General features: G+C 41.6%; 1 protein-coding gene across 3 annotated transcripts; it reads right to left on the bottom strand.

Annotated features, from left to right (window-relative positions):
- Positions 1-2,101: 2,101 nt before the first annotated feature.
- LOC139458749 (neuronal acetylcholine receptor subunit beta-4-like) lies at positions 2,102-11,362 on the bottom strand. Of its 3 annotated transcripts, none has more exons than XM_071240161.1 (7): positions 11,315-11,362; positions 8,607-8,750; positions 7,761-7,906; positions 7,167-7,211; positions 6,271-6,374; positions 5,073-5,611; positions 2,102-2,677 (listed from the first exon to the last, which is right to left on the bottom strand). In XM_071240161.1, the coding sequence occupies exons 2-7, from the start codon at positions 8,653-8,655 to the stop codon at positions 2,295-2,297; spliced, it is 1,266 nt and encodes a 421-aa protein (XP_071096262.1). In that variant the 5' UTR covers positions 8,656-8,750; positions 11,315-11,362; the 3' UTR covers positions 2,102-2,294. The 3 variants fall into 3 exon arrangements, with proteins under 3 accessions (XP_071096262.1, XP_071096261.1, XP_071096263.1); XM_071240160.1 differs by lacking the exon at positions 11,315-11,362 and adding an exon at positions 11,042-11,146; XM_071240162.1 differs by lacking the exons at positions 7,761-7,906; positions 8,607-8,750; positions 11,315-11,362 and adding an exon at positions 11,042-11,146.
- Between the last annotated feature and the right edge of the window lie 1,255 nt (positions 11,363-12,617).

Genomic DNA, 12,617 nt, shown 5'->3' with positions numbered 1-12,617 from the left:
ATCTGTCCTTCCATCTCTGTTGATTCCACCCCAGACCATGATGGAACCACCACCATAACGGTCATGTTCACTGATGTTGGCATCATGGAAACGTTCACGTTGTCGTCGCCACACCCGCTGCCTCCTGTCTGTAAAGTCCAAACAATACCTGGAACTCATCGGTGAACAGAACTGGAACCCAATCGTTCCGTGTCCAAGTGACATGATCTTCAGCCCATCCCAATCGCTCCCGCCGGTGTCGAACAGTCAGGGGGATTCGGACACATGCCCTTCTCGAGTAGAGACCTGCATCGTGAAGACGATTCCGTATCGTCTGAGTGGACACATTCACCCCCGAGGCGTTCAGGAGGTCGTTACGTAGGCTGGTTGTTGTCCAGAAGGGATGACGTCGTGCCTGAAGAGCCACAAAATGATCTTGGCGTTGGGTTGTCGACCTCTGACGACCACCCCCATGTCGGTGTGCTGCTGTACCAAAATTTTGCTGTCGGGACCAGGCCCTGCTGACAACGCTCTGGCTGACGTTTAGTGCATTGGCAACGTCACGTTGTGAATAGCCAGCATCAAGCATTCCAATTCAAGACTCGATTATTTACAGACCACCGTTATATAGCAGTTACATTGAGTTCTGTCTGTATAGAAAATCAAGAGCAGTTACACCATGAATGAAATGCAACCCAATGCGAACAATTTGATAAACAAGCGAGGTGAGTTGTTTTCACCAGTGCAGGTGTAGAAGAAAACAATAGTACAATCGACCTTGACACCATCCTTGATAAATTACTTGGAGCTACATCAGACACGCAGTAGCTGAAGTACATTGCATCAATTAGTTCGTGAAATGTTTGGCGTGATAACACTTCTCTTTTTGTGCTGAATATATGCGAGGTGAGGTGAAATCCTGCTTAGCGTCGCGTTCAAGATTATTGTGCTTATATAGTGCCAGCCGTACAGTGACGTACTGAAAATAAGTTGAAAATAACTTCGTAACTGCTAGTGCTACGTGAATCGTCTAAAATGTGTATAGACTGAAATATGTGGTTATTCGCAACTGGAAGAGAGAAGGAGAGAAACTACCAGGCGCCTTGTGTTTTCAGCCATCCCATGTTCGCATACCACACATGCATCACCCAAACATAATTGGGGTAGCCTAGTGGTTAAAGCGTTCGCTCGTCACTCCGAAGACCCGGTTTCGATTCCCCACATGGGTACACTGTGTGAAGCTGAATTCTGGGGTCCCCGCCATTATATTGCTGGACTATTACTAAAAGTGGCGTAAGCTATACTCACTCACTCACTCAACATAATGAGGTAGACTTTTGGTTTACTGGTTGATACCAGAGTAAAACACATTCAGTTGTCCGATATATCTCAACCCCTGGAAGCTGGAAACTGTAAACAAGCCTGTAAACAAGCTCCTTCTACCAGTGCTGAAATCAGATTTCTGCCACTTACAATCAACACAACTGCCTATAACATAACTACTACCACATAAGGGTTCATACAACTTTCAAGTATGTATTAGTATTATGCTTTACATGTCGATTTTAGTGCCTCATAGGTCACGTGCCTATAAACGTTTTACATGTCCATAACAGTGTGTCATAGACCATTTATTGCCAGGATGTTATATTTATTGCTTACTTACACGTTTTATATTTGTGCTGTATGTAAGATGTGACACTTAAATAAACAGACGCAAAAAAAATGAGAAGCAGTTTATAAATCATAAAGTTTTAAACGACGGGGAAACTATACACATGTTAAGCCACCCTCAGTGGTATCAAAGTTCAAACTGTATTTCCATACCTGACTAATGAGAACCAGTGTGCGTGCGTGCGTGCGTGCGTGCGTGCGTGCGTGCGTGCGTGCGTGCGTGCGTGCGTGCGTGCGTGCTTGCATGTTCGCGGGTATGCGAGCGAGTGTTCATACAATGTCTATGTACTGATACTACAAATTTTACTATGGTGAAGCAAAATATAAGTTCATGATCCTTTTTTTCACGGCCCAATCGGTTGAGCACCCGTGTCGTCACATGCGTGTTGATCATGATATATATTTGCATATATAATGTTGCTGATATATTTGCCTTGTTTCGATTTAAGACTATATCACACTGATCCCGTAGACTTCATACGTTGCGTGAAAAAAAGCACTTCTTGGTAATTTACATATACGAACACATTGAAACCGAATTTTGAATGCAAGGCGCCCGATGCGTGGGAAATAGGTGATGCACCTAATTTTAAGGATTGCATTTGTAATGGCATGGGGAATTCAATTTATGACGCCATATTTTATAGGTCAGCTGAGGTGGCAGCAGAAGTATCTTCACCTTCCGTTTGTTGTGTTCCTCCCTGTTGATCTGTATTCCTGATATGGGGACTCCTTCCACAGGCAGTAACGATTGAACATATGATAACGCTAGCTACAATGGGAATGCCAAGCATTATTCCAATGACACTAATGCTCTTATCAGCAATAGGATAATTCAAAATACACAGAAAACAGATCACCATAAGTACCATTAGGCTGAAGAAGAAAACAAAAGCACAAGTATCGAACGCCTTCACTGTTCTCATTCGGTCACTGTCATCAGCAGGGTGGTTAGTATAGAGCACCACCAAGGAACACACAATCATTAGTGCACCGCACGTCATACTTGAAGAAATGTATACACCTGAAAAAACATATAAAGTATTTATTCTTGTTATGTTTCACGCATCCAGGAAGTGAAACTAAGTCGTTTGTCATCATAACAAAATGCGGGTTTCCAATTCTCTGGAGAACCGATGGAAACGGGGTGACACAGGTTTAAATTTGGAACATTTCAGTGATGGTTTCCATGCCAAAGTTTATGTAAAACTTTCAGTTGTTTGAGTTTTACTATAGTATGTGGCTCACAATATATTTCATATTATTTTGTTCATGTACAACCAAACTGTTCCCACACAAATATTGATACTGACACCGTACTACAAAAAAATGATATATAATATAATATATATTTCCTCTTATCTTCGTTCAAGAACAGATAATTAGACGTTCTCTTTTCAAACGTTTCGATGTAATATTTCTTAATTAGAAATAAAACAAGATTGGTTGTTTGTTGATTTGACAAATTTGACAAGCAGCCACCACACCACCCGGCCATCTTCATTTCACCTCACCTTGGTATCATACACTTTATTTTTTTCTTGGAGAAAAGGGTCCAGCTCTTCGTATAACGTGTGTCATTAAATGCACAACTTGTGTATCCTAAGATCGTTTAACTCATGTATCGTTTATGTACTCAGCAAAAATGTTCCTGTGACACCCATTTCCAATCGGTTGCATAAAAAAAAACGTTCTGGTGTTCAAACCGCATACGAAAATATTTTTAAAAAACATGTGGCACAACCGCAACCTTTGTAGAAAAGCTTGATCATCTTATGTCAAAGAGTGTCGTTCATGCAGCAAGACCAGGGTATAAAAACATGTGTGTTCTAAGGATTCGGTATGCATTGTTTCTGCTTTTCTTGGCTACCGCAACACGGGAAAAAACGTCTAATTTCAATCAATATTTGAAGTTTGGAGATGCCACGCCTATCTGAATATGTCCGCTTGCGAGCCATTGGTATGCGTCAGTCAGGAACGTCACAGTGCGAGGTTACTAGGCGACAGAACGTGCACAGAAACACCGTTTGGACGTTATAGCAGCGGTGGCAGCAAACAAACACTATCAGAGACCGACCAAGGCGAGGCAGGCCCCCCGTTTACGAGCGTCCGTCAAGATCTTCGGACTCAAACCACCCATCTGCGAAATCGTTTCAGCCTGCAACAATCACTGCGAGAACCATCCTGGCCTCTTAAACATTTCGGGATTGTTGCAAGGTGACCAGCCAGACACGCGCGCAATTCTGACCAAAAATCACCGCCGATTGCGTCTGCAGTGGTGTAGACACAGAGTCCGCCGGACGGCAATTCAGTGAAGACAGGTTCTGTTCACCGACGAGTCTCGTTTTCACCTCTCTCACGGCGATGGCCGAATACGAGTATACCGACGTCGCGGTGAACATTAAGCTAAGAACTGTGTTGTGGAGGAAGACCGTTTCGGATGAGGCAGTGTTGTGGTGTGGTGAGGAATAACAGAGAGACAGAACTTTCGTTTGCAAGTGATCAATGGCAATTTGAACGGGCAGCGTTACTGTGACAAGGTCATCCAGCCCATCGTTGTGGCATTTGTAAATCAACGTGGGCCTGGCATGATGTGTCTGCATGACAACGCCCGACCCCATGTAGCCCGGATTGTTCAACAAGCACTTATACAGAACAACGTGAATGGGATCCCATGGCCTGCTCGCTCTCCAGATGTTTCTCCAATTAACCACATGTGGGATGAAATGGACCGCCGTCTCCGACGTTTACCTTGTGCTCCGACAACAGTACAGGAACTGAGAGACAGACTGTAGGAGATATGGGGGAGTGGCATCCCACAATACTGTGTTGACGTTTGATCCGTTCAATGCGAAAGGAGATGCATTGCATGCATAAAAGCGAGGACACGCTACACGCTACTAATGTGTAAACTGACAATTCTGTTCTTACATCTCTTGTCATGACGTCATTTCTCTGCTAGACATGTGTCATTAAATGAGTTAACCTGTTTTACTGGTCCATTGTCTGTACGAAAATATGAATTGTTTCAGATGTGTGCGTCTACATGTACTTTGATCAGGGTCCTGAGTTTTATCGTGTTTCGGGAACTGTTGTTGTTGAGTATACTTACATGACCTAGGTATATGACCGTAATCAATCATTCTCAAAATAAACGTATTTCTGTTTGTTTTCACGTTTTCCATTTTAACCTTGAGACTACGCCAGCGACACAGACGCCGCGTGATTTTGGGTCTGTCATAGTAGGTATATAATACCATTATTAATTCCTCAACTCAAGCAACTAATTTCTTCTTGAACTAGGACTTTTATACTAACATACTAAGGAGTAATAGATTGAAACGGTTTGTAGTGTATCATAGAGAAAAGCACTGATCACTGACAGCATTACTGTTAGAGAGTAGGACCGTTATACTTACCTAATAAGGAGTAGTTGATTGAAACGGTTGGTAGTGTTTCAAAGAGAAAAGAACTGATCACTGTAAATGACAGCATCACTGTTAGAGCGTAGGACATTTTCTCTCCAGTCTCCACAGGCACAAGGAACACGCCTGGCATCAGTAAGGACAGAACACCCAATGGTATCATCATCAACGGAATGTACCATTGAAATTGCCTTTGGAAGAAGAATGTATACTTGATCTTTTCGTAGGTCAAATTATGTGCACCAACTTCTTCTCCACTTTGTAGTGTCTTGTCCAGTAACTCCCATTCGCCATCACTCTGGAACGAACTGCTTACAATCCCCTCCGGCAGAAGATCCACCTCACTCATGGGATGCGCCCACTCCATGACGTGTACGTCACACGTCTGAGTGTCGTACGGATAATACGTAATGTCGGCCTGGCATGTCGTTGTCGTGGCTACGCGGAGAGCCCACACCACTCGGCCCTCATTGGACACCCTGAGAGGAACGGGTCCGTCTTCATATATCCCAATCAGTCCAAAGTCATTCACACTAAAAAGGGGTTATACAACAGATGAAAATACGCATTTCACAATGTGTGATATACCCGAGGTATACTGTTGGAGTTTCATCTTCAGAGGTGATCAAAGTTGTTGTTCAATTAATGTATTAATGTCATAATTTTTCGATCTGAAATTTTATTGATGACATAGTTTCTTATGATATTGACTTTGTATGAAGAACAAGAACTGATATGAAACAGTATGTGGCAAAACCCTCTGTTGAAATTAACATCCTTTTTCCTCTAACATGTATTTGTTTAAAGAGAAATAAAACTATGTTAATACCTACCATGAAATACAATGCCTAACCTTTTTAGATTAAATTGATGACCCTTTCACTCATCATTGAATATATATTGTTCAGTATGCCTCGTGTGTAAACATTTAGGGCTCAGAGAGTTAAATATACATTGACTTTGGTCACTTTTATGCATTCAAAATCTCCAAAGTCTACATCTTGTATGCTTTTTTGCATTCGACAATTTTTTACCAGCTATTGCAATACACAGTTGGTAGTATGGCGTGCCATCAAATTCGACAGAGCACAGTGTGTACGTATACATGTGGGGATACTTGTGCAGCAAACTGTTCAGTAAATAGCTCAGCATTATGTTTTGATTGTGGAACAGTATAGGTACATGTACTTACTAATTTGTAATAACTAGATTTGGTGTCCATATCTCTTTGATGCTATATATCAGGTAGTCGATGCCAGTTGATGATGGCCAGGTAAGCCGTTCATCGATCCATGACTAGAATAAAGAGAACGTGGTCTAAGTAATATTTAATCTCACATCACGCGAAAGGAGAAACTAGATAGTGCGTATGACATAACTTATCTATTTTCAAAATACCCGTTAAACCATTTCTTTAAGATGAGAGACTTATGTTAATTACATGTTTTAAATGAAAATGATCCTGTCCAGTTTACGCGGGATAAACAGTAATGAATAGGAATAATCGGGATATTATATTAATAGGATGATTAATATTGGCATCACTGATAGTCGTTTGTCCTACTGTTCACATCCCTCATGTCAACATTTTGCTTCAAACAGGAACACTCATATAAACTTTAAAATTAGTGAAGTTAAAACGATTAGGCAGATTTTCTTAATTGCACGAAGAGGGACACTTTTAGTCTATAATGCACGCATATACTACAAGACGTGTTATTCCTGAATAATATACCGAGTTGATACAAAATGTGTTTCACCAGATTGTCCAGGTTTTCAAAATAAACATCGACTCTTAAATGACACATCGGTTTCTGGGGATGTGTTAGCATATCTAGTCTAAGTGTACCCTAAAGACCCTTGTTCACACCCTGACGTCTTAGACACCGGATGTCCAAATGGATGAAAGCATGTCTCGTTTATTGCATTTTCACGATCCAGTTGATTCCCCGTCTTATATGGGAGTTTAGGCACCGGATGTTCGGAATGGGTGTTAACATGTCTCGCTGTACGATGTCAAGCTGGTATAATTATTCTGTGTTGCTTCTCTGTTTATGGTCGTAATGTGTTTGGAATATCTGCACTCACCATATACAGCAGAAATGTTGAAGTCAAAGTCTGGGATCCTATGTCCTGCAAGCACAGGAAAATATGATCACCTTTCTGGACACCTGGTTTGCTATTAATTGTAAGACAATATGGAGTAAGGTAATATATAGATATAAATGTACCAAAAATGTACCAAACATTTTATCAGAATGGATTAACGTATTAAAGTGTGGTGCTCCGAAAGGTCAGATTAATGGAACTTTCAAAAAATATTGTTACTCTCACTGAACAGGTTTTCCCTTTGCACCATACTTTACCCCTTATAAAAAGTTTCAAAGTTTCCTACGCCTTTCCAGTTTCCACTTTCCCCCGCTCTGCCGTCTGTACCTGTACAGTTATCACACACACACACACACACACACACACACATACACACACACACACACACACCCCACCCACTCCACCCCACCCACACACACACACACCCTTTCGCTCTGTACATAATCACTCCCATCAGCCCACACCTCATTTTCTCTTTGTACAGATTTTCCTTTACCCCTCTTTGCCGTCTGTACAGTTATCACTCCAGGACTTAAGTCACAATGAATACCACAATGTTACAACAGCACATACCAGGTTGTTCAGGGTTGTTAAATCGAGAGTAATATTGACGACTGTCTCATTTGCAGGTCTCACTTTGAAATTGTATTTTGTCGGCTCAACTAAGCTTTCCCTTAGGTCACCGTACGCTTCTAAGAAGGTTTTAGCTGCGAGGGGAGCTGGAATGATACATTATATGTATATTATTTAGCGAATTTTGTATTGAAATATTAAGAGAATATCCTGTGATATACGAAGACACACGGAATATTGTCTCGCAACATTATTTCATAACAGTGAGTGAGTGAGTTGGGTTTAACGCCGCTTTTAACAGTATTCCAGTTATATCGCGGCGTGTCAGCTTAATGTGGGAGGAAAGCCCGAAGTGATGCAGGTCTCAGACGTTTACCACTTCGGTGAAACCCACGAGCACGGGTATGGTGCTGACAAACCTAGAAACATAATTGGGACGAACCGGGAATCGAACCAACAATCATAGGTTTCTGGCGTGGCCAAGGGACGCAAATCAGCACAGCGAATCGCGGCGCCTTAGACGACTGGGCCACCCGTGACCCCTATTTCATAAGAACATAATCTGTCATTCCAAAATGTACATAGTCTATTCTATATATTACACAGCTTTGTTTTTCCAAAAAGATGTTTTAAAGTATTATTACCCGAATCACATATTAAGTTTGAGCCAAAAACATAGAGATGGTATGAAAAGTAATTGGTAATTTTAATTTGTAATTCATTTACGATAACCCCAGATCAAAGCCAAAGGGTGTATTATTTGATGAGGCCAATGCAATATGTCCATGATGTCCTGAAACAATAAGTCTTTCTTTACAAATAATTAGTTTTATTGTCATAACTTACGCACAGAGATGAAGAGGGGGGAAAGAAGTAACAGTGGAAGTTTTCCCATCCTCCTGACTTGTAAATCGTTTAATATAATGTAATATCACAACCGAAAGAGGATTTTTTCCAGAATCTTCTTTGCTGCAGCAGCCACGTTGTAGTCTGAAGTGAAGACATATCCAGTTCAATAATGTCATCAAACACAGTTCTGTCATACATAGCTATCAAACATTTGTGTCTAAAACTCTGTTAAATATTGCAGTGAAACATTGCTGTCACATATATGCATTACACATTCCTGTCACACATCGTTGTCACGCACAGACGTCATTGCGGACCAGCTTTGCTGCCACCCACTCACTCATTTACTCACTCACTCACTCAGACACCCCCTCCCTCGCTCGCATTCACACCAACTCAAGCCTTCGAAATTCACGCTTGTCCGCAAGCTCGAGACTACTAAATTGTGAGAGTAAATATCCGATGATGGTAGTCCTCATTGACTAGCGACCCCTGAAGATCCGGGGTAGAATAGGTCTTCAGCAACCCATGCTTTCCGTAAAAGGCGACTATGCTTGTCGTAAGAGGCGACTAAAGGGATCGGGTGGACAGGCTCGCTGTCTTGGTTGATGCATGTTATCGATCCCAACTGCGTGGATCGATGCTCATGATGTCACTCACTGAATTGTCTGGTCCGATTATTTAGAGACCGCCGTCATATAGCTTGAATATTGTTGAGTGCGGCGTTAAACAACAAACAAAATTCATTGACAAGCACATGTAGCCTCTGGGGATGAATTATGAACCAGTTCTCAATGCTTCAAGTTTGCCACAAATTGGAACTAAAAATACTGACGGAAACTGTAAGCAAAGTAAACAGTTTTGTCTTCTTCAAGCCGTACTACAAACTGTGAGGACTAGTGAAATAAGACTTATTCTAGTCCTCCTAGTACCTGCACCAACAGCACCGACATCATCAACAGATTCGAGATACGCAGTTTTAACCAGATTTAAATAACAATACAATACACACTAAATATAATAGTGAGAATATAATTTGAGGCCGCTTTTCGCAATATTCCAGCAATATCAGGGCGAGAGACACTAGAGATGTGTTTCACGCAATGTGCCAATGTTGGGAATCGAACCCGGGTCTTCGACTTGACGAGCTAACGCTTTAACCACTAGGCTACCTCGGCCGCAAGTTAATAAAATAACTGTATATAGCGTTATTATCGGCGTGATGTTGAAAGGGGGACTGATTATCACATGAGCTGAAAGTGCCCTGAGCACGATGTATTATGTGTGGAGTTTTATGTACTTTATGTATGCAACGCGGCTAAAACATAACCTTTAAAATGTATCCCTCCGCTGTTATCTGCTTTGGATACGCACCCCCAAAGAGCGGTGTTTATCGAGCCATAACACATGCACCTGCCATTGATTAATACCAAGTAGTATGTAAACATTCATTGCAGATCGATATTTGTAGTCCAATGTCTTCTCCTTCCTATGATGTTCTCGTTATCACAGGAGTGTCTGAGAATGCCAGTTGTCAATTCAAACAAACAGTATTTAATAGAAGTACGATTACCCTGTGGCACACAATAAATTAAGATTCGTAAACGAGGACCCATTACATACCGTTTCTATTACTACGAGGGCATTTTAAAACGTATCGATACACGCGGAAATACGCTAATGTAATAGGTGTATTTGTCAAGGACGAATCCCAGTGGGCTGTTAGAACAGGTTTATCCAGTCAGTCAGGTGTAATTTGACCATGAGCGAAAAACCACCAGTGGTTGCTATGTGCAGCACGTTAATGTTCTGTTTGTAACACGTTATGCCGGGTATACAATGTACATTTATGTATGTCACTACGACAGGTAGGCATTCAGTAGCTTGTGTCACGGTCTATATACTATCGGTTTACAAGTGCAAAATGCAACACCCTTTACACATACTGTTCAAAATGATATTTCCGATTGCATGGATTGATCATTATCAATGTTACCAAAGAGGATTGAAATGAACGCCTAATCTTTAAATGTCTTTTTAAAAGGTTATTCTCAAAGTCTTGTGTGTCAGGTGAAATACACAAACAAAACATTTTTCGAGTGATCTCCTCTCCTGCTTTTAGTTAACGTGTGTTTGTGAGGAGCTATCAGTGAGTTTGAGTGGCTGGTTGTTTAACGCCATACTCAACAATATTTCAGCCGAATAACAGTGGTCGGGTCTGGACCAGACAATGTAATGTCTTCAGCATCGATCTACGTCTTTGGTATCCGATGACATGCAATCAACCATGCAAGTCACCGAGCCTAACCCCCCGGTCAAAAGGGTCGCCTCTCACAAGCACAGGTTGCTGGGGACATATCTTCTCATCCGTCATTATAACAGTGATTAGCACTCTTACACTAAGCCATGTAATGTCACCAAAGACCACTCACCGTGTTCACGTTGCGGCTAAATGGGGAACAAATCTCTGTGTGTTTTGATGGCAGCCTGTCGCATACATCTACAGAAGGAGGCTCCTTCACGTGATGTCGGTTCGTTGTGTAGGCAACTCTGATTGGCTTAGGCGTTACATGCACACAGGAAAGGGGTGAGTTATTATGACAAACGTCTTAAACTGAAATAACCAGAACTATGGAGAGAGGCCATATTGCGACAAAGCGCACAGGTGAGAAGTGAATTTAAATGATATTCTGAAAGAAACTCACAATTTAGGTCACGGGCCGTTCACATGGACGTGTCCAGTTGCGTCGACGTCTTATTATCCTGCTCGGTATTGTTTATTCGGTAACATGATCCATATGTGTGTTGAAAATTTATTTCATGGAAATGAGGTCGGGTGGGCGGGACCTCTTTGTGAACACTTACATTGAATGAACGAAATAAATGTACCGAGGGAATGAGTCTATAGAAATCGTGGCTTGTATTACCCTGCTTAAAGTATTAATCCTGTAGTCGCATAACTCGTTATGCAGAATTGTGTTGTTTGACAGACAGGTCGATTCGAATCTCGCCTTCGCATCGATTATGACTGCACTAGTCCAGCACTCGTTTCGAGTTTCGCTGAAGTGGTAACTATCACTATTCCGGGTCTCTATTGTTTCTTAACGCCCGCCGAGGCTAAACAATTGAGGTGACACCACGTTAAACCAGGGACCCACCATTTATTTTAACATAGGGTATTTTCTCGAGGTGGGAGTTGTGGGCAGAGGAGCAATAATAATAATAATAATAATAATAATAAAGAAGGGTGATTTGACTGATCCCAAATACTTTCACCCTATTACTTGTCTGAATACACAATAGAAAATATTTACAGGATGTGTTACAGATATTGTGTCAGCATACTACACATCCAATGACATTATTTACATGGAGCAGAAAGGAGCCAGAAAGGGATGTTGGGGATGTAAGGATCAACTACTCGTTCAGAAAATGATCCTTGAAGAGGCTAAAACTTACCCCCGTAACCTCTCAATGTGTTGGATAGACTAGAGAAAAGCTTATGAATGGATTTTGAGGTCACTGGAATGTACTTACTTCCCGAGCGACTACTTGTTTTATTCAAGTCTTTAATGAATTGCTTGTCAACTCAACTATTCGCAGGGGCAGGTGGTGACTTCGGAACCCATTTCTATCAGAAGAAGAATATCTCAAGGCGATTCTTTTAACCCTTTGCTTTTCTGTTTGTCACTGAATCCTTTAAGCTCTTTGCTCAGCAAAGAGGAAGGTTTTCACCCGGGACATCCTAAGCACAGATCCCCAACACCCCTTACTCACCTCCTTCACATGGATGACCTTGAGCTTGCTGCCAATGGAGGATTTACACTCAAAACAACAGAATCTGCTTGTCGAGTCCTTTTCTAATGATATTGGCATGTCCTTTGGACTCGACAAATGCAACATTCTTCATTTGAAACGTTGCAAGGTAGAAGATGGAGGATCAGTCAGTTTACTTGGAGGAGGAGTTATTGACCATCTTGTGGAAGGTCAGGCCTATACGTACCTAGG

The sequence above is a fragment of the Haliotis cracherodii genome, unplaced genomic scaffold, assembly GCF_022045235.1.
Source record: "Haliotis cracherodii isolate W230 unplaced genomic scaffold, xgHalCrac1.p SCAF_13, whole genome shotgun sequence".
NCBI lineage: Eukaryota > Metazoa > Mollusca > Gastropoda > Lepetellida > Haliotidae > Haliotis > Haliotis cracherodii.
This window is presented reverse-complemented; position numbering and strand designations above follow the sequence as displayed.

Bases quoted from the DNA above. Each gene is read 5' to 3' on its own strand.
- LOC139458749 (XM_071240161.1), bottom strand. From the start codon at position 8,655: ATGGGAAAACTTCCACTGTTACTTCTTTCCCCCCTCTTCATCTCTGTG. The intron at 7,212-7,760 runs GTATGTGCTGTT...CTGTGCTTGCAG, and splicing joins TAACAACCCTGAACAACCTG to GACATAGGATCCCAGACTTT. The intron at 6,375-7,166 runs GTGAGTGCAGAT...TCTTTATTCTAG, and splicing joins CAACATTTCTGCTGTATATG to TCATGGATCGATGAACGGCT.